We start from the raw sequence: 20703 nt of genomic DNA, 5'->3' as shown, positions 1-20703 counted from the left end.
GGAAGAAGAAAAAACATGCTTTTTTTTTTATTTTATCAATCTATTGAATCGACATGACAATAGAAAGTATTACTATTATAGGAGCTGGATCTATTGGCGGAACAGTAGCATTTGGATTACTTGCAAATGAGGATCGGTTCCACATCAAGGAAATATTATTTGTAGATATGAGCACAGATATTACTCAGGCACAAGTGATTGATTTATCAGATGGTTCACTTGGGGAAACAATAATACGTGGAGCTACTTTTAAAGAAGCAGGAAGAAGTGACTTGATTATATTAGCTGCCAATACACCACTTATTGAAGAAGAATCCAAAAGAAAGGTAAAAAAAAAAAAAAAAAAAGAAGAAGATAATTATTTTTATTACATAAAATTAATATAAATAAATATAGTAGTGGTTATTAAGAAGCCAAAGATTTATTGATGGTATTGTGGCATCCATGTTACCTATACAACTTGAAGCATTTATCATAGTAGCAGTAGAACCAGTGGAAATGTTTGTTAATCAATTACGAAAGACAACATCACTTAAATCAGAACGTATTATGGGAGTAGGACATACTTCTATATGTAATCGTCGATTTCAAAAATGGTTTAAACAATGTGAAAAAGGAATGAATGGAAATAACTTTAATCCATGGGTTATTGGTACAGCTAAATTTCCATTAATTATTTGGCCACAAGCAGAAGGAGAGAAACAAAAAGAGATATTAGAAGAAATAAAAAGAAATTGGGTAGGTGCAATCATGTTTCATTCTACTTTAATCAAAGATAAAAAAGGAGATGCTTGGTTTGGTACAAGTGCTTCTGTTATAGAATTAGTTAAAATACTTTTAGGATCTGATCCTAATCATACTATAACAACTATAGTATGTACTTTTCATCCTTCTCTTGATATATGTACTTCTTTTCCTGTTACTATTAATAATCAAGGAATAACATCTGTATTAGAAATTAATCTTTCGGATACTGAACAAAATACTCTTATATCTACTACATCAGAATACTATACAGCTTAAATAATAATTATAATAATAATAATAATAATAAAAAAAGAACCCTTGATTTTTTGTGTGCCTTGATCATGTGTAACATTACAGAAAAGGCGGTGATTGGAAAAAGTTATATTTTTTCCTTTTTTTTTTTTTTTTTTTTTCCTCCCTTCTCTTCATCTCTCTTTCTTCTTTTTTTTTTTTTTTGGTGTAATTGAAAATAATGGCAGAGAAACGTCAAACAAAGGCTATGCAAGAAAGGCATGAACGTATTCTCAACGAACTTCTCAAGATACCCGGAAATGAATATTGTGCAGATTGCAGGTCTAGAAGTAAGTTCTCATTTCTATCATCAATTTCCCCGTTCAAACCTCTTTTTTTTTTTTTTTTTTTTTTTTTTTAAAATAGATCCTCGATGGGCTTCTTATTCTCTTGGTGTATTTCTCTGTGTTCGATGTGCTGGTATACATAGAAAGATGGGTACTCATATTTCAAGAATCAAGTCTCTTTCTATGGATCAATGGACACCTGAACAAATAGAGGTAAAAAAAACACATAATATTATTATATATCTTTTATTATATTCTACAACTACTTTCCCTCTTTTATAGGCTATTAAGAATAGTGGTGGAAATATCAAAGTGAATAATATTGTCAATCCTAATCCTACAAAATATCCTTTACCATTAGCTGATGACGAAGGACAGTAAGTATAAAAAAAAATAAGAGAATATTATATTAGATAATACACAATATTTATAGGGTTCTTATTTTTTAATAGTGCTATGGAAAAGTATATTCGAAACAAATGGGAAAAAAGAGCTTTTATGGAAAACCCAACTATGGTCAGTATCTATCATTTATTTATATATATATTATAAATTAACTTTTCTTATTTTATAGACTTCTTCTTTAGCTTTAACAAATGGTATTCAACAACAACAGAAACATCGAAATGTTCCAATTCGATCATCATCTGTACCAGTGATTTCCAAGGAAAATGATGGAATGGCTTTGATTAAACTACATGAAATGGGATTCAAGGATGATTACAAGAATCAAGCCGTTTTACGCCAAACTCAAGGGAATCTAAATGCAGCCATCGAAATTCTATCTCGTTATAATACAAATCACCAACAAAGAGATACTCAAGATAATTTAACGGATGATCAAAAATTGGTACAATTACGAAACATGGGTTATACGGATATGATTGCCAACCGTGACGCTTTACGTCGTACTGGTGGAAATGTGGATGTCGCTGTCACTTTATTGAAAGGTAATCAGGCTAGTAACACACCTGTCACCAATGCTTCTATTTTTGGTAATTCATCTTCTTCTAATTCGATGAATCAACAAAGTATGATGACGGGGGGTAATGTACAACAACAACAACAACAGCAACAATTATTAGATCTAAGTGATACACCTCCTATTCAAAATTATACGACGAACAATTCAGCAATCCAATTCCAACAGCATCAGCAGACATCTTTTTTACCACCACCACAACAACAACCTATTCAGCAACAAATGTTTCAACAACAGCCTTTGCAACAGCAGCCTTTACAACAACTGTACACTTCTCAACCACAGCAACAATTCATCATGCAACCACAACAACAAGGACAGCAACAAGTAGCAAGCCCATTCTCAATATCAAATGCTATGGATCCTTTTGGCCAAAATACTGCAGCAGGTAAAGAAGAAAGAAGAAGAAAAAAAAAAGGGGGGAAAAGTGAAATGATCTGGGTAATATATATATGTATATGTATAAAAGTTGCTCACATGTTGTTTATTTATTTATAGTTCCTGCCAAATCGACTTCACTGCAGACAACTCAAACATCTGGATTCTACCCCTCAAACATGAATGGATCTGGTAATTTGAACAACAGTAATCTCATACCCCAAGTAACTGGAATGCCTTTTCAACAATCACACGGCCTACAAACATCATCCAATCCATTCTCTAATACTAGCCAAATCATGATTCCTCATCAACAACAGATTCAACAGACAACAGATATGATAGCGTCTACTCCGTTTATGACAAGTTTCTCACATCAGCAGCCACAGCCACAATCACAACCACAACAATCTCAATCACAACAACAACTACAGCAATTACAACAACAACAACAACAACAACAATACCAACAAATGCAACCTCAAGCCTTCAATCGGTTTCCCAACTTTCAACAAAATCAACAGATTACTAGAAGTAGTTTTTTTTAGAAAGTTAATAAAGAAACTTTTTGTCCCTATTTTTCTACTCCGCCTTACTTGCCTTTTATCCTTGTGTCATTCTCACTTTTCTTTTTCTTTCTTTCTTTCTTTCTTTCTTTCTTTCTTTCTTTCTTTCTTTCTTTCTTTTTTTTTTTCTTTTTTTTTTTTCTTTCTCTCTTAAAATACGTGGATTTGATACCATCAACTTTATACCTCTCACTTAGTTATTGAAAAGTGAAGCAATGTCGAATCCTATTTCTGATACAGCAAACTACTTTAGGCGGCGAAACGCAGACTACAGCACAAATTCACCCCATCGTCATTCAGAAAGTGGTTTGTCTCAAGATAGCGGCAAAGCACAATTCAATGGTCGAGGAAATAGTTTAGATTACCATACCAACAGTCTCGAAAATGGAAATATTCGTCATTGGAATCGCGTCCTGGCAAGCATATCTCCATTGACAGCAAATGAACATATGGCTCCAGTTACTACTACTAATAGTACTCTTCGCAACAAATACAGTAGAAACAACAGAAGTAACAGTGTACAACAATATGATGAAAACGATACTACTATGATGGGAACCAACTTCGCCACAAATAACGACAATCGTGATACATTTGAATTGATTCGGGAAAATCGTTGGTTCAACTTGAATTTTGGATCTGGACAATCAAGCAGAAGACATTCCAGCGATGATTACAATGACTTTTTTATAAACAAGAATAAGTTTGATGATGATGATCTTTTGCCTTCCTGTATTGACTTCAAACACGACGTGACGACTGATGGTCAAGACCAAGACAATACCAACTATTTTATGCATCCATTCCAAACTAGCATTGATGATACCTCCTTACCTCCGCCAAAAGCCACTCCTGAAATCACGTTTGCAGTTCCTGTATCGTACTCTGCACCAATTCAATCTGATCCATCTATCTCAATAGATACATCATCTTCTCCAACGGTTGGTACAGATGGTTCATTTCCTATTAGACCTTCCAATCCCAGTCTACATATGCAACTGAAAACTTCAACTGGCCCCTTGAAAGTTACAAACCCGCCAACATCGACGACAACCGCAAGTGACAACAATATCACCAAAAGTCATTGGGAAAGAACAATGGACAAATTACGCCTGATTTCATCAATACAACAGCAAGGCGAGCCAACTACTCAATTGGATACAACCGCCACCACAATCGTTACTTCTAGTAGTGCTTTGGTTCCTTATTATCCACCAGCGTTTGATCCTATTTTTATTGCATTTTCAAGAGATGAACATGGAAACAAATTGGTATATTGATAACTAATAGTTATACACATTGAATCTAATAATATTCCTCTTTTTTTTTTTTTATTTTTTATTTATTCATTCATACTTTTAAATAGCCACCAATCTTATTACAATGTCTCAATGTAAGTCACATGATTCAAAATATTTATCATGGTTACTAACTGTATCAACTTTTTTTTGATTTACAAGGTGTCAGTGACAGATTCTGAATATCTCGATGGAATGGGTCAATGGGCCTTTCGTATAGAACTGCAATACGGGGATGTGAAATGGGTGATTTATCGAACTATTGCCGAATTCGTCATGCTTCATTATATGCTCAGATTCAAGTCTAGTGTATCAGATTATGTGCCAGCGCCTCCAACATTTCCAAATCAATTACAAAGCTTATACGACTCGGCAAAAACAACAATTGGATGGGATCGGAAGGAAGATGAAGATGATGATCAAGATCAGATACAGCAGCAACAAAATATGGATATCAATGATGAGAATGAAAAACAACGAGATGCACTTGATCGACGTATCGCCTTGACAACTTACCTCCGTGATTTATTTAAAAGAGCTCATATGCAAATCAGCTACGATGTATGCGAATTCTTGGAACTCTCTGCGATCAGTATGGTGCAAGATATGGGTTGGAAAGGAAAAGAAGGCTATCTACAACATCGAATCAATTTTGTCAATCCTCGATGTTGCCAATTTTGGACATCTCGTGCATGGAACACTGAATGGGTATTGCTACGTGACTCTTATATAGCCTTTTGTGAAAACATCAGTTCCGACACTCCTACTGATGTATTGATGCTCGACAAGGGATTTACAATGACCTCCAGTGAACCGAATCTTTTGGGCCATTATCATTTGACTCTTACCAATCAAACTCGTCGGATCAGACTTAAAGGTAGCAAACGCGAAATGGATGAATGGTGGAACAATATCAAGAAGGTTCAGAACGAAAGTCCTTGGGTGCGTAATCATCGATTTGGTTCATTTGCTCCTGTACGTCACAACGCCAAAGTCAAATGGTTTGTCGATGCTGAAAGTAATGTTGAAAACTACGAAGAACAACTTTTTTTTTTGAAACTAACCTTGATATTCCTCTTATTTATCATAGATCATTTCAATGCTGTTGCTGAAGCAATATTATCAGCCAAATCAGAAATATATATCGCAGATTGGTGGCTATCTCCAGAATTAGTAAGAGAAATAGGATCATTTCCGTCAGATTTCGAACTTGACTTTTTTTTTTTTTTTTTTTTTTTTTAGTATCTTCGTCGTCCTCCTGCTCAAAATGAAGAATTCAGATTGGATCGACTTTTACAACGCAAAGCTCGTGAAGGTGTGATGATTTATATCGTTGTATACAAAGAAATGTCTTTGGCTCTGACTATCGATAGTGCTCATACTAAACAATGGCTTCAAAGCTTGCATCCTAACATTATGGTACAACGTCATCCTGATCATGCTTCAATGGATAATAATGTTCTGTTTTGGTCTCATCATGAAGTAAGTATAAACCAAAAAGAATGGAAGGTTGTAGACATATGCAAACTCAACTCTGTTTGATTTTTTACAGAAAATAGTTGTGGTGGATAATCGTTTAGCATTTATTGGTGGATTGGATTTATGTTTTGGTCGCTATGATTCTCATGAACATTCTTTATCAGACTGGGTTCCTGATGATCCTGATCAAGAAATTTTCCCTGGTCAAGACTATTCAAATCCGAGAAAAAAGGATTTTGTCAATGGCAAGTTGTGAAATAGTTTTATTTATCGAGTTATTGTATATTTATTTATCTATTTTATTTTCATTACTTTTAGTGGCACATCATGATTTGACTTTGGTTGATCGTCAAGTAATTCCTCGTATGCCATGGCATGATGTCACTCTAGCAACGGTTGGACCCATGGCAAGAGATATTGCAAGACATTTTATTCAGCGGTGGAACTACCTCAAAGCAACCAAAAGTATGCATCGACAGAATTTACCTTTCTTGCTTCCCAAAGGTGAATATGTGGCCGCTCGTGATGAATCCAAGTTCAAGGGCACCTGCAGAGTGCAAGCACTTAGATCATCTGCACAATGGAGTTCTGGTGTGGAAAGAGAGGTAGGAAAAAAAAAAGAAAAAGAAAAAGAAAAAGGAAAAGAAAATACTGATAGATGAAACCAAAAGATATCAGCAGCTCATTTTTTTTTTTTTTTTTTTGTGACAGCATTCGATTTACAATGCTTATATGGAATGTATTAATCAAGCAAAACATTTTATTTATATCGAAAATCAGTTCTTTAGTAAGTAAAAAAAGACAAAAAAAAAAAAAAGAAAGGGTAAGATTAATCTTTGAGTTTATATAGTTAGTGCAACAGATCAAGACAAACTGCTACGAAACAAAATTGCACAAGCTTTGGTAGAGCGCATCATCCGAGCACATGAAGAAAAAGAAAAATTCAAAGTATTTATTATTATACCATTGGTACCAGCTTTTGAAGGTGATCTTGCTGATTCTGGATCATCAGCAAAGTAAGTAGATATAGACATTAAATATTTTGCTAATGTTGATTCATAAATACTCTCTCTCTCTCTATTATTCATTTAGATCGGTGATGCATTTTCAATATACTTCCATATCAAGGGGCGGTAACTCTATTATTGAACGACTTGAACGAGCTGGCATCAATCCATCTGACTATATTGATTGGTACTCATTGCGAAACTGGGGAAGAATACAACAGACAAGACGACAGCAGGATCATCAACCAACAGAAAATAATGACATTAGAAAAGATGGATCTCATTCGGAAGAGAACAATACTCCCTTTCATTCGACTTTTGTTGCCGAGGCTTCAGCTACCACCGATGATCATGATAATGATACCCCTCTCGATGATCAACAATCTTCTGAAATACATATACCACTGAAAAAGGACGATGATCAAGTTTCTAGGGATGATGATGATAATAGCGAATACGATGATGCTGATCAGTATGTTTCAGAATTACTCTATATTCATGACAAGATTATGATTGTGGATGATAGACTTGCTTTGATTGGATCAGGTAATAGACAAAATGATTATATATTTTATGTAAAAATTGTTCTAATGATTGATTTCTTTTTTTGTCTTTTTTTTTCTTCCTTAGCAAATATCAACGATAGGTATTTATCTCAATGAAATGATCAATCCTGTGGATAACTTATTTATTTTATTATTCTTATTTTTTACTTTGATGGATTCTTTATTTAGATCACAATTAGGTAACAGAGATTCTGAAATCGCGATGGTAATTGAAGATACGGAGATGGTTGGCTCCTACATGGATGGGAAAAAGGTATTTTTTTTTTTTTAAAAAAAAAAAAAGGATAAGAAGGTTCAGGCTCATCAGTGCTTTTTCTTTTATATTATTTACAAACATGAATATAGTACAAGGCAGCCAAATTCGCGCATACATTACGATTACAACTTTGGAAGGAACATTTGGGACTTTTGGACTTTGATGATTGGTCGAGCTTATTGGCAAACGACAAGGATCATAACAGTGATATTGTGAATCATTTAGATGTGACTTCTGCAACGCAGCAACAAAATATGGATCATCATCATCGTCATCATCATCATCATCGTCATAAGCACCACCATAGCCACCGTCACTACCATCACCAGACTCAAAAGGATAATGACAAGGATATTCAATTTTGTGAAGCAGAGGAACCTGTACGTATGATCGATCGTCTTAGTCGCACTCGCAGCTTATATGACACATTTAAAGCGCCAAATCAAGGCAAGGACAGCAATGATGAACAACAAAGATTGGACGCGATGGCTCTCGACCCACTCTCTGATCAATGTTATTATAACGTTTGGCGAAAGACAGCAGAATCCAATACTTTGATATACCGACGACTCTTCCATTGTGTTCCTGATGATACTATCCACACTTATGAACAGCATCGCCGTTTTACTGGAATGAACATGTCCGATAATAGTACAGAAACCCCATCTGCCACCTCTCTTTTCACTGCTTATGGTCATGTGGCTGATCCTTTGTTGTCTGGACAAGAAATCCGTGAAGAATTGGAAACAATTCAAGGTCATCTGGTGCAATTCCCCGTCAACTATCTCAAAGATGAAAATATGATTGGATCTAACAATATTATTGATTCAGTGACTCCTATGGTTATATTTACTTGATAGATAGATCATTTACTTTTTTTTTTTTGTGGCAATAAACGATTTTTTATTTATACATCTTGTCTCTCTCTCTCTTTTTTTTTTTATTTTGGTAAAGGGTTTCTAGGATATTATTATTTCAATTGACACTGCATATAATTGTAATTTTATTATATTAGATAGTGTTAAACTTTCTTGTCAATTGGCGTATTTCAGTTGGCGCCAAGATCACGTTAACAAGTTGCATACATCTAGTAGGGGTGTTTATCATACAATAAAGAATAAATAAATAAATAAAAAAAAACATATTTATGAGTAGATCACTATGATGGTGGGGTAGAGATAGTTTCGTTGGCGGAAGAAGGAAAAGAATGGGTCAAGGATCGTGTGACAGCAGGTGGTACAGATTGAACCACGTTAGATGATGATGATGATGATACAAATTGTTCATTGAACGTATTTTCTTTTCCCATCAGGTCGGTATAATGAGGAGGAGGAGGAGGAGAAGAAGAAAACATATGTGATCGGAGATGATGATTCAACATGGCCTGTGATAGTTGTGCAACATCTCGCTCAGATAATTGAGATGTGGGATCCGTGGGAGGTGGCAAATAAGGAGGTGGATGATTGTGATAAGTTTCGATGGTGGAACAAGAACTTGGATTAATAGAATGAAGTTGTTGTCTAGCTAGAGCTCGTTCCATCATCGTATCATGTTCTTGCAATCTAGCCATATTTTGCCGTTTTCGACGATGGCGTCCTATAAAATAACACGCTGTAATAATCATAAAGATCGCAACAGAGAAGCTCACTTCGAACGTGATGATTAACACTGCTGATACACCATTCTCTGTTGTGGATGATGTGGCTACACTGGTATCACTATATAATTATCATAATAAAGAAAAGAGTATGACTGTTAGGAAATCATCATGACGAAATAAAGTATGTACTTTGATAGACCAGACGACATTATCTAGCGAAAAAAAAAAAACTGTGACAAATAGGAAACTTTTGGAGATAAACAGAAGAGATAAGAAAAAGAAAGGGAGAGAAGGGATAAAACATTACAATAAGTACATATACAAAAACAAATAATAATAATAATAATAATAAAAGGATTTCAGGGCAAAACAATAAAGCAGTCGATTACCATAAAAGTCACCCTTTTTTTTTTTTTTTTTTTTTTTTTTTTTTTTTTTTTTTTGGTACAAGTCGGTTGTTTTATTATGCCGCTTAAGTTTTTTTTTTTTTTTTTTTCGACACTCCTTTCTTTTCGAAATTTTTTTAGAATCTCAGGCAACATTGTAGTATGACAAGTAGTTACTTTACTGATCTATTACTACAAGATGATGAGGCAATAGTACCAGACGAGGATGAAAACATTCAATTCAACACACAATATTCTGGTCAATACCGAGAAACAGAACCGTCATGCTCTTCTTTAAATACGATTCCAACAAAGCGAAGCTGGACTTCTTTTGTCAATAACAATAATAACAATACTGATACTTATTCAGACCAAGCAATATATACATCTGCCACTCATTCTTCTTCTTCTTCTTCTTCATTGGATCCTAACAATGTACATTCTTCTTCCATTGTGGATGATATTATTGACCCATTGTCACCGCCACTGGTACCAGTTACTGACTTTGCTACCTGTCCACCACAAATGGATTCTGCTTCTTCATTCTCCTCACCTTCTATGGACTTTGCTTATCTCGACTCACTGGACTTTCAACAGCAGTATCAACCCTCTTTCCCTAGTTCTCAAGGCAGTCATCGAACAATTTACCAATCAAGGTAAAATCTTGTAAAATCTTGATTTTATTTTTATATGCACTCACTAACATTTCTTTTTCTTCTTTTAGAGATTCTGTCATGGCATCTATAGAAAATACAATACTGGAAATCTTTGAATCTCTTTCAAAAACAAAACCTGTGGAACTTCAAGTGTTATCAAGAACACTGTAAGGATCTTTGTTTGTGTTTTATCAAAAGCACGATATGTGTAACTGAATCATCCTCTTTTACTCCATAGGAATCGAAGACAAGTCAATGCATCATCCCTTCCTAGTAGCGATCTGCCAACTGGATCTGACGGACCATTATACACAGGAGAACCTCGGATGAAATCTCTTTCTCTGAACACTACTGCTTCTGCTACTTCTCTGAGTAAGAATGAAATATATATCTATGGTGATTATTTCAATTGGATTAATCTCTATCTATGTATATCTCCTCTCTTTTTTCTGTTGATTCTCATTTAGCTCGGTATGTACGTGTACTGGAAATCGTCTACGAAGCTCTTGCCAACAATATCATGGTGACTAAACGAGATATTTTTTACCGTGATGTACCTCTATTCAAGACTCAGCCGATTGTGGATAAGGTAATTTTCAAAAAAAAAAAAAAAGATAGAGACAATGACAGACTATGGTCATATACGGTATCAAAACTCATTTTTACTTTATATGAATAATGATAGATTGTCGATGATATCTGTTGTCATTATAATGTACCAAGATCATGTCTCAATGTCGTAAGCGAAAAAAAAAATTATATATGAGGTATCAATAGGGTATATACCAACCATGATTGATTGTTGATAACTAGAGCGCTTCTGGAAAAGGTCGTATCTTTGGTCCTGCAAATATTATTCTGAAAAACCACCGTGTTTTGAACTGTATGTCATCCCCAAATGGTAATTCTGATGATTGTAATGATGAACAAGGTACTCTGATTCCTCCCATCAGCCAAATTCTGGATGTCGAATGTCGAGCTCAACTACTTGTGGTGATCGAAAAAGAGGTAAGAAACTATATGGAAAGAAAACTGAAAATCAATTCTAACCTTTGATGAGAGTAGGCTAGTTTTCGACATTTGGTTTCGGTTGGATTTGTACAAAGACTTCTTCATCGTTGTGTACTTATCACTGTAAGCTAAAAAAATGTATGTTGTCAGATAAGAAGGATAACTCGTTTTTTTTTTTTTTTTTTTTTTTTTTTTTTTTTTTTGGTAGGGATGTGGCTACCCGGTATGAATCATAGAAAATATATACATCGTTCAAATAATACTGACAAACACACGATGATTTTATGAATGATAGGATTTTGCTACGCGACATATGGTCAAACATCTCTCTACACGATATCCTCGAATGCCTGTGTTAGCAGTGATGGACAATGATCCTTATGGATTGGATATTTACTCTGTATACAAATGGGGTAGTATGGTAAAAAAAAAAAAAAAAAATAGCTTGGGAAGAAAATTGACATGAATGTTCATCATCTTTTCCTTTTTTTTTTTTTTATACTAGGCACAAGCTCATGATTCAGTCAATTTGACAATCCCCTCAATGAAATTCCTTGGACTTGAATATGCAGATCGAAAAAAGTAAGACTAAACAAAAAGTATAAGGACAAAAGACTTCACTTGTTTTTTTTAGGTATCAAATTCCAGATATCGCTTATACGCCATTAACTATGAAAGATCGAGAAAAAGGGATTCGGATGATTCAATCTGCTCAACAACTACAGTCTAATGCTACAACTGAATACAAGCAATTCATGTAAGTATGAATATATGAAAGAAAAAGGTTAAACTTTTTTTTTCCATAACATTTTTAGATTGGAAGTATGCAAGATTCTTCATAGGAATCAAAAATGTGAATTACAAGCACTCTGTTCGGATGGACCTTTGGGATTTATAGAGTATTTACAATTAAAATTGGAAGCTCAACTCGATACCATATTCGTTTATTGATTTATGCATTTTTTTTTTTTTTTATACTTTCAATCAATAAACTTTGTTACTCTATTTGTACACATTCAATTTCCGACCTAACGTGGCCGGTGAGGATTTTTTTTTTTTCACTTCTCTTTCTTTCTTTGGACTCTTATACTATATACATAACCATGGGTGACTCGTAAAGTGAAAACATTATATTTATATAGTTGAATTGTAGATATTATGATACTGATATGATCTTATTTTCTTTCTATATATGCATTCTTTTTACCAATTCAATAGACAACAGATGATCCTTGATCCTGGTGAGTATTTTTTTTTTTTTTTAAAAAAAAAGAGAACTTGAATCGCGTTTGTTTTTTTTCTTCCCTTTATCTAAACCGATGATGTACTAATCCAACATGTTATTATGTTTAGCTATTCGTGATTGGGTACTTATTCCTATCATGATTGTCATGGTATTGGTAGGTGTACTTCGACATCATATCACCATGTTATTAACTGGTACACCTAAGAAACCACTTCTCAAAGCTATTCGTGAATCGTAAGTTTTTATTTTTATAATATTATTAGATACTCATCTTTTTTTTTTCTTTTTTTTTCTATATATAGAAAGGCTTTATTACGAGGTATGCGATTACGTTCATTTGGCAATTATATACCACACCATGCTTTCAATAGTCGTAAACAATATCTCTCTCAAGCGTATGAAAAAGGCACCTATCTGAAGAATCCTGATGCCGCCAAAGACAACAATAACAACAATGCTAATCCATTAACAGCACCTAACCCTATGACAGATCCTGAAATGATGGAAGGTATGATGGATGGTATGAAGAAACAACTCGTTAATATGGTACCTCAAATGTTAATTATGGGCTGGATCAACTTTTTCTTTCAAGGTTTCATCGTTAGTAAGTAATATTAGAACGGCAACTAAGAAAAAAAAAGACTGATTTTTTTTTTTTTAGTCAAGCTTCCTTTTCCTTTGACCCCAAGATTCAAGTCTATGTTACAAAGTGGTGTGGATACAAGAGATATGGATGTAACCTGGGTCTCCTCTTTATCTTGGTATTTTTTAAATTTATTTGGTCTTGGCAGTGTGTTTGCATTGATTCTTGGTGATAGTAATGGTAATATTAAAAAAAAAAAAAAGGAATGAAAACATAATGACATTCATTATTATTATAATGATTCTTTCTTTATGTAGCTGCTGGTGTGGATATGGCGGCAATGGGTAGTATGCCTGGTATGATGCCCGGCATGGGTGCTCAACCTGGTCAACCTCAAGATTTCAAGAAATTGTTTTTGGCAGAGAAGGAAAATGTCTTGATCACTCCTCATGTTTGGGATCTAGACGATGTCGAAGAACGTCTGTTAACGAAATATGGAAAATTCAGCCCAACAAAATCATCATCTCCACCAGCATCAAAAAGCAAGAAGGAACCAACCATCAAAGATAAAATCAAGGCTGCTCAGAAAATTAGTGGAAAACGTCGTTGATAGGAATCTTTTTTTTTTTTTTATAGAATATTATTGATATGAAATAAAACCTTTATTTTTCCAAAAGGAAGAAGAACGAAACTTATGTGGACTTTTTTTTTTTTTTTTTACATCTCTGAAATGCCTGGGGATAGTTTTCTTGAATACTTAGACCATCACATATCAAGATAAAAAAAACACTTTTTTTTTTATTAACATTTTTTTTTTTTTGATTCAAATACACATACAAATATCTATACTATATTATCAACTAATCATCTAAGCTTTTGATGGGGCCAAACCAACTTGAGCATTCTTGAAATCATACACCGAATAATAGTTACGTAAAAAGGTGTCGCCCATGATGATCAAAGGGGAATTTGCTTCGGCCACACCGGAAAAACAGAGAGAGGGATTATTGGGAGTAGATCGTTCACGAATCATATCACCAAGAGGCACAGGGAAATCTTGACCACCCAACTTGAAAGTAATAGTACCACCATTTTGTAATTTGCATGGAACTTGCCATCCATATAATCGACTAAATGTCGCACCAGGGATAGCATCATGGAATGCCTTGGATAAAGCAGGAGGAAGAACAGTCAAAGTAGTGCCAGTATCAATGATAGCTTGCGAAGCACCTCCAGTTGTGGTGTTGCCATTGATTTCTATTCCACCGAATTCCACTTGCCAATATTTCTTCTGTGTTACTGGAAGATACTTGATTTCTCCTGTGAAATGATTTTGATTCACACCACCAAATTTCTAACATCATATCAAAATCAGAAAACATTCGATCATTGTTTTTTTTTTTTTTTTATATATACTTACAGCTTCACCTTTTCCACCATCACGAACACGACCCAAATAGATACCCACAATAGGTTGTTCAATTTCCCCAGCTTCATACATACTTTCAACAATAGATTGTTTTTGACCTGTGAAAGATAACGACGGGAATGCCAAACCAAAGATACCATCCAAATTCTGGTCGCGTGCAAAATCTTCCGTTTCAGTATGTGCCAAGCCAATGATTTGATTTGCATGTTTCACATCACCTACTTCCACCGTGTCCCTGGCAGTCAACTATAATAATAATAACAAAAAAAAAAGCATATAGTGTGAGAATGAATGAATCTATTCAATTTTTATAAAAAAAAAAAAAGAATCAAAAATATACACTTACACCGATTACACTCGATCCATCTGCATACCGTAACGACCAAGTTTTGTTAACATTTTCAAATGTAGAAGAAGCTGCAGAGTCAAAGAGTTGGCGATTTCCACAAGTTGGACATTCCTTGGCAGGGATCCAAATATCAGCACTTCCGGTATCCAAGTCCATATTGAAGTATTGAGGAGGAGTGCCTACACCAATCTTGCCTAAATACTAAAGTGAAAGCATGTGTCATTATTTGAGCAAAGAGAAAAAAAAAAAAAAAAAAGAATGAACCTCGTTCAAATAAACAAGCAAACACGTTCGGTGTTTAAATTACCTCAACATCCACAAAAGCACTCTCCAGTTCCACTTCAGCAGCAGCGTCGAGTTTGGTCTCATCATCCATGATACCATATTTGGCAAGGACATGATTGACTCTGGCAGGTGTGTTCCATACTTTACCTACACGTTGTTCAAGCACCATTCTAATGAATAAATAAATAAAAAAAAACAGGACGAGTCATCCGTCAGTCAATCTTTTTTTTTTTTTTTTTTTGTTATTTTGAATTTACGTATAACTTTTATCCTCTACAGTCGATGGCGCGCCTTGTACCGTCAGCATAATGGCACTTGCCACACTGACAAGAGAAATTGAAAATCGCATGATAAAGGTTTTCCTTAAGGAAAGGTGTCTAAGAAAAAAAAAAAAAAGAAAAAGAAAAAGACAATGACTTGATTTCTTTTCGTTTTTTTTTTCTTTTTAAAGGTCAAAGGTTGGTTTTTTTACACCCGAGGTGAAAACGAAGCGTGATATTCTCCTATAATCAAGCTCTATAACTTTTCTTCTCTCTCTCTTTTTTTTTTTTTTTTTTTCTTTCTTGCATATTTAATAATGAGGATGAGAAACAACCTGTGGATCAGAAACAATATCGGTATAACTCATCTTTGGGCTTTAGTTTAAGAATTGTATTGTTCTTTTTATTTTGCACGTTGATATACCGCTGATTACCTTGTATTAATAATTCCTATGATTGATGACTCGTATGATGATAATACTGTTTTATTTGACGATGGTGACTTCTACGATGATGATGACTTTCTATAATGTTTTTCTCTCTAATGATAAATAACTTCTATGATGATGATGATTTTCAATAATAATGGTTATTCCTATTAGGATCATCAGGCAACTTTTGAAAAAATTGATTTTTTTTTTTTTGAGAGTTTATCGTACATTAAGTGGCAACATAGGTGATAAAATGGGATTGGATGATATTAAACTAGTTTTTTAAAAGGAACCAATGGTAATAATTTTATTGATGATGGTATTTTATTATTGGAATTGGATGAGGGATAAGTATTTTTTTTTTTTTTTATGTAGTCTACATTTGGAGATACAGATTCATAAAAGATGTCCTCTATTCAAATCATACAGTATGAATTACCGATTCAAAAAAAAAAAAAATAGCTGTTTTATTGGTTATACAAAAGATAATAATGATCTAAACTAAGGCAAACATACACAAAGGGAAGAAAAGAATATCCAAAAATCAGGCCTTTGAAATAGCAAGACCGACACGAGCATTCATAAAGTCGTAAGACGTATAATAACTTCTTAAAAAGCTTTCACCAATGATAGCAAATCCAGCCGAAGTAGATTCAGTCACACCAGAGAAGCAAAGAAAAGGATTATTTGGCGACATACGTTCACGTACCAGATCAGCGATAGGTACAGGGAAAGATTGGCCACCAAGCTTGAATGTTACTACTGATTTGGAAGATGTATTGCAAGGAGCCAACCATCCATACAATCTGCTATACCGAGCACCAGGAAGAGCTGCATGGATTGCTTGCGATAATTCTGGAGGAAGCACTGTCAATGTAGTGCCAGTGTCTAGCATAGCTTGTTTGACCATAGATCCTATCATGCGTCCATCGATTTCAATACCACCAAAGTCCACTTGCCAATATTGTTGTTTTGTCACAGGAATATATTTGAAATCACCAGTATAATGACGCGTATTGACCCCACCAAATTTCTAATGAAAGGAAAAAAAAAAAAGAGATGATTAGATTATCTATTTCTTTTTTTTTTTTTTTATTATATACTTGCCACTTCGCCTTTGCCACCATCACGAGGACGACCAAGATAGATACCAATCACAGGCTCATCAATATCACCAGCAGCATGCATATTTAAAACAAGTGATGTACTTCTATCAATCAATGAGAGTGAAGAAAATGATAAACCAAAGATGCCATCCATCAAGAGATTCTTTGTAAACGCTGCTGATTCCGAAGTAGCTAATCCAAAGACTTGATTTGCGTGAGATACATTGCCTATTTTTATTGTATCCTTTCCCACTACCTAAACAATGAAATGAGTCAATCAGTTCCATCTTTTTTTTTTTTTTCATGTACATTACCCCGAGTACATTTGATCCGTCAAAATATCCCAACCGCCAAGTTTTGTTCACAGGTGTAAAAGTACTGGACATACGACTGTCAAACATTCGGTGAAAACCACAACTGAAACAAGGGTAACTAGGTACCCAAATATCTGCACTACCAGTGTCCATAACCAAATCAAAATATTGAGGAGGTGTTCCTATACCAATGGAAGCAACATACTATTTTGATATTATCGTCAACCAAATTAAAAAAAAAAAAAAAGAGCGAAAGAGAAAAGAAAAAAAAAAAAAGAGTGAGGGCAATTTATCAAGAATGCATGGAGCGGAGAATAAACCATACATACCTCGACATCGACCAAGATACTATCAAGTCCCACATTAGCAGCTTCTTTTATACTATATCGAATACCATCATTGATCACACCATATTTTTCAAGTACTTGATGTACTCTATAAGGTATACTACTACCTAGTACTTGACGTGGTTTCAATTCCATTCTGATTAAACAAACAAATGAAAATTAATACAAAAATGAATAAAATGTGGGGGTTTCTTACGTAAAACTACGTTCATGTGGTTCTTGATGAGAAGAAGAAGAGGATGATTCATCAGCATGCAAGGATTGAGTCAAGCCAATAATGGCAATGACAAAAGAAATAAAAGAAGTCAATCGCATGATACAGAAAAAAAAAAAAAAAAGAAACGAGAAAATATCAGTCCAACACTATCGGTTCTTATTTTTATACAGAAACGAGGCATTCCATTCCCAATAATGAATAAGATATGATCATCACATCTTGTTGAAACAAATGGAAAGAGAAATTCTAATCACACCTAAATCATCATCTATCATTTATCCAATACAATCCAATCACTAAACACGAAAATGTAAAATATCTATTATATTATTAAAAAGAAGTGTAATAAATTATGTGTAAAATAACTAATATACAAAAAAAAAAAAAAAAAAAAAAAGATTGGGTAACTAAATAAATCACTATCGATGCTTGATTTCAAAAGACCATAAATCCCGTGCACAATAAAGATCTGTATCCTTATCCTTGCCAAAGCGAGCCAAAGCCAATTGCCTAATTTCTTCCATGACCTTGATACCATCTTCACTATCATCGCCCTTATATCTTGCGCTAAAATGAGTCAAGATCAATGTCCGTGCGCCTATCCGAAGAGCAAAATCACCTGCCATTTGAGGAGTCGAATGCCCATGTTGAACTGCCCTTTCTTCCACGAGTGCCTCCGTTGTTGCCAAATTATCCCGATCTAGAGAAGTCCATGCATTGGTTGCTTCATGTACCAGTAAGTGAGGTGATTGACAATAAGGAATGATGGATGATGGATCACAAGTATCACCTAGAATCACCACTTGCCTTCCCTGTTTCTTGTCAGGTGGATTTAGCCAGGTACCATCCGGAAGTTGAATAGGTTTCCCTTCACGTTGTAATCGTCCCAAAAGTACCAGTGGTTGCTTGATCCCTTGCTGTCGGAAGAGTGCCTCGGCATTGCGTAATAGTTGAGGTACTAAAGTATCCCGATCCAACTTGCCCATAACATCTGGTTCTTGAATCACAAATCCTAACGATGGAATCGAATGTTTGATTGCCGTGGCCGTCACTGTGAAGCCTCGTCCAACGTCCAATACTGCTGCAGGTGTCAACCTAACTGTTGTGCCGAGTAATTCTTGAGGATGGAAATGAGTAGGATCGTCTATAGATTCTTCTTCTTCAGGTCCCAAGATTTCATGTACACGGTAATATCGTCCTAAATTAGAATATGTGGAAGAGAGAGTTGTCCGTAACCATCGTCGTAATCGTGCAGGTCCGTAGACATCAATAGGTGGTTGTTCCTGTTGTGTAGCATCTTGTAACTGTAGTTTTTTTTCAGGATTCAAGTTGTCTGTCATGGAGCACATAAGGGGTCCAAGACCAAAACAATGGTCGCCGTGCATATGAGTAATAAATATCTTGGTGATCCTACCCATTTTCAAACTGCTTTTTTGGAATTGATGTTGTGTTGCTTCGCCACAGTCAAATAACCAAATGTCCCCGTCCACTCGTAATGCCATAGATTGATGATTGCGTGTCATACTTGGTTGAGCACTACTAGTACCCAGAAATGTAATGTTCATGCCTACAACCATATTCAGAAAAAAAAAAAAGACAGGAAAGAGAGTCGAAATTATCGGTTGAGCATTTTTTTTTTTAAAAAAAAAAAAAATAGAAGAAATCCCCGCTTCCTAAAATAGAAACTATTTTATTTTTATTTTCATGGTAAACAATCTATATTATGAGATGAAATAAGAAGTGGATAAGGTTTTATAGAAAATACTTCCAGAAAAATCATAATAGCAATAAGGATGTAGTGAAGACTGATGATTATTATCCACCAACGATCAGTTGCGAGTTCTAATATATTACTGTAGACAAACCAAGATACCAAGGTGAGGACTAAACAAGATATCAGGAACAAGATGGGAATATAGATCAATACAAGTGAAGGTTGAATAGATTTATCTGAAAAGGCATTCTTAGATGACTGTTGCTGCTGCCGATATTTCATTTTGTATCTAGTAATGAGAGATGATAGGAGATTGATCACAATGAACACAGATTGAATAGATAAACCTATTGAAGTGGAGAGCATCCATTGATCATCATCATTGAAAATAATCTGACATACTATGGAGGAAACACCTGCACATCCGTATAAAACCAGTAGGATCAAATTCATCCATAACCATACAAAAGTATAATAATGGCTGTTTATGGTAGGAGATGATTGTTGTTGTTGTTGTTGATAATGGTGAGAGTTTTTTTTGCCAAGCGAAACATCCATGTGCAAAGCAGCCCATCGTGCATAATTGTCGAGGATGGTGGCATAGAATTGAAAAAAACGGTATTGGGTATCCACAAGTGCGCTATAGAGAATCGTAGATAAGAGTGGGAAGATTTGGAGTACTGGTATTCTATAATGTAGCCAATGGTGTATCATCATGAAAGTAACCGTCCATATAGTGGTTGATAGGCAAAAGATGGCAAGTTGACAAAAAACGCGTGAATTTCTTTGATAACGTATCACTAGTACTATGAATAGAACAGAATAAATCACTACAGGAAGAATCCAGTCTATTTCTTCAGGTCCCATATAGAAAATCAAGTTAGAAAAAAAAAAAAAGAATACAGTTCAGTA

General features: G+C 34.7%; 10 protein-coding genes across 10 annotated transcripts; 5 read left to right on the top strand and 5 right to left on the bottom strand.

Annotated features, from left to right (window-relative positions):
* Positions 1 to 53: 53 nt before the first annotated feature.
* On the top strand, positions 54 to 1023 carry BX664DRAFT_312240 (uncharacterized protein; the record flags this gene model as incomplete). Its single annotated transcript, XM_051542595.1, has 2 exons — positions 54 to 326; positions 400 to 1023. The coding sequence occupies 2 exons, from the start codon at positions 54 to 56 to the stop codon at positions 1021 to 1023; spliced, it is 897 nt and encodes a 298-aa protein (XP_051403624.1).
* A 153-nt stretch (positions 1024 to 1176) lies between these two features.
* BX664DRAFT_326260 (uncharacterized protein) lies at positions 1177 to 3256 on the top strand. Its single transcript, XM_051544192.1, has 6 exons — positions 1177 to 1328; positions 1405 to 1538; positions 1608 to 1702; positions 1778 to 1841; positions 1900 to 2695; positions 2806 to 3256. Exons 1-6 carry the CDS (start codon positions 1220 to 1222, stop codon positions 3231 to 3233), a joined length of 1626 nt encoding a protein of 541 aa, XP_051403623.1. The 5' UTR covers positions 1177 to 1219; the 3' UTR covers positions 3234 to 3256.
* Positions 3257 to 3802: 546 nt separating this feature from the next.
* On the top strand, positions 3803 to 8804 carry BX664DRAFT_292887 (uncharacterized protein; the record flags this gene model as incomplete). The annotated part of the gene is made up of 14 exons (XM_051542012.1): positions 3803 to 4113; positions 4312 to 4522; positions 4618 to 4644; positions 4712 to 5567; positions 5640 to 5722; positions 5792 to 6031; positions 6102 to 6273; positions 6347 to 6633; positions 6740 to 6815; positions 6879 to 7044; positions 7121 to 7581; positions 7666 to 7681; positions 7770 to 7854; positions 7947 to 8804. The coding sequence occupies 14 exons, from the start codon at positions 3803 to 3805 to the stop codon at positions 8712 to 8714; spliced, it is 3759 nt and encodes a 1252-aa protein (XP_051403622.1). The 3' UTR covers positions 8715 to 8804.
* A 167-nt stretch (positions 8805 to 8971) lies between these two features.
* BX664DRAFT_326257 (uncharacterized protein) lies at positions 8972 to 9750 on the bottom strand. Its single transcript, XM_051544191.1, has 2 exons — positions 9647 to 9750; positions 8972 to 9575 (listed from the first exon to the last, which is right to left on the bottom strand). The coding sequence occupies exons 1-2, from the start codon at positions 9664 to 9666 to the stop codon at positions 9017 to 9019; spliced, it is 579 nt and encodes a 192-aa protein (XP_051403621.1). The 5' UTR covers positions 9667 to 9750; the 3' UTR covers positions 8972 to 9016.
* Positions 9751 to 10264: 514 nt separating this feature from the next.
* Positions 10265 to 12530, top strand: BX664DRAFT_326253 (Spo11/DNA topoisomerase VI subunit A). Its single transcript, XM_051544190.1, has 12 exons — positions 10265 to 10499; positions 10568 to 10666; positions 10738 to 10871; positions 10967 to 11088; positions 11185 to 11238; positions 11313 to 11507; positions 11565 to 11633; positions 11719 to 11733; positions 11806 to 11931; positions 12016 to 12092; positions 12145 to 12267; positions 12326 to 12530. Exons 1-12 carry the CDS (start codon positions 10369 to 10371, stop codon positions 12459 to 12461), a joined length of 1281 nt encoding a protein of 426 aa, XP_051403620.1. The 5' UTR covers positions 10265 to 10368; the 3' UTR covers positions 12462 to 12530.
* A 56-nt stretch (positions 12531 to 12586) lies between these two features.
* On the top strand, positions 12587 to 14030 carry BX664DRAFT_326249 (integral membrane protein DUF106-domain-containing protein). The gene is made up of 6 exons (XM_051544189.1): positions 12587 to 12624; positions 12729 to 12751; positions 12864 to 12990; positions 13059 to 13360; positions 13418 to 13579; positions 13657 to 14030. Exons 1-6 carry the CDS (start codon positions 12614 to 12616, stop codon positions 13947 to 13949), a joined length of 918 nt encoding a protein of 305 aa, XP_051403619.1. The 5' UTR covers positions 12587 to 12613; the 3' UTR covers positions 13950 to 14030.
* Positions 14031 to 14139: 109 nt separating this feature from the next.
* BX664DRAFT_356635 (aspartic peptidase domain-containing protein) lies at positions 14140 to 15930 on the bottom strand. The gene is made up of 6 exons (XM_051547904.1): positions 15854 to 15930; positions 15660 to 15758; positions 15425 to 15572; positions 15115 to 15318; positions 14760 to 15014; positions 14140 to 14693 (listed from the first exon to the last, which is right to left on the bottom strand). Exons 2-6 carry the CDS (start codon positions 15749 to 15751, stop codon positions 14208 to 14210), a joined length of 1185 nt encoding a protein of 394 aa, XP_051403618.1. The 5' UTR covers positions 15752 to 15758; positions 15854 to 15930; the 3' UTR covers positions 14140 to 14207.
* A 668-nt stretch (positions 15931 to 16598) lies between these two features.
* On the bottom strand, positions 16599 to 18202 carry BX664DRAFT_326244 (aspartic peptidase domain-containing protein). Its single transcript, XM_051544188.1, has 5 exons — positions 18057 to 18202; positions 17843 to 17996; positions 17514 to 17717; positions 17201 to 17455; positions 16599 to 17126 (listed from the first exon to the last, which is right to left on the bottom strand). Exons 1-5 carry the CDS (start codon positions 18173 to 18175, stop codon positions 16638 to 16640), a joined length of 1221 nt encoding a protein of 406 aa, XP_051403617.1. The 5' UTR covers positions 18176 to 18202; the 3' UTR covers positions 16599 to 16637.
* A 276-nt stretch (positions 18203 to 18478) lies between these two features.
* BX664DRAFT_326243 (beta-lactamase-like protein) lies at positions 18479 to 19671 on the bottom strand. Its single transcript, XM_051544187.1, has one exon. It carries the CDS (start codon positions 19652 to 19654, stop codon positions 18497 to 18499), a length of 1158 nt encoding a protein of 385 aa, XP_051403616.1. The 5' UTR covers positions 19655 to 19671; the 3' UTR covers positions 18479 to 18496.
* Positions 19672 to 19742: 71 nt separating this feature from the next.
* Positions 19743 to 20696, bottom strand: BX664DRAFT_326241 (uncharacterized protein). The gene has a single exon (XM_051544186.1). It carries the CDS (start codon positions 20347 to 20349, stop codon positions 19780 to 19782), a length of 570 nt encoding a protein of 189 aa, XP_051403615.1. The 5' UTR covers positions 20350 to 20696; the 3' UTR covers positions 19743 to 19779.
* Between the last annotated feature and the right edge of the window lie 7 nt (positions 20697 to 20703).

Source organism: Halteromyces radiatus (assembly GCF_025201355.1).
Source record: "Halteromyces radiatus strain CBS 162.75 chromosome Unknown BX664scaffold_2, whole genome shotgun sequence".
Lineage (NCBI taxonomy): Eukaryota > Fungi > Mucoromycota > Mucoromycetes > Mucorales > Cunninghamellaceae > Halteromyces > Halteromyces radiatus.
This window is presented reverse-complemented; position numbering and strand designations above follow the sequence as displayed.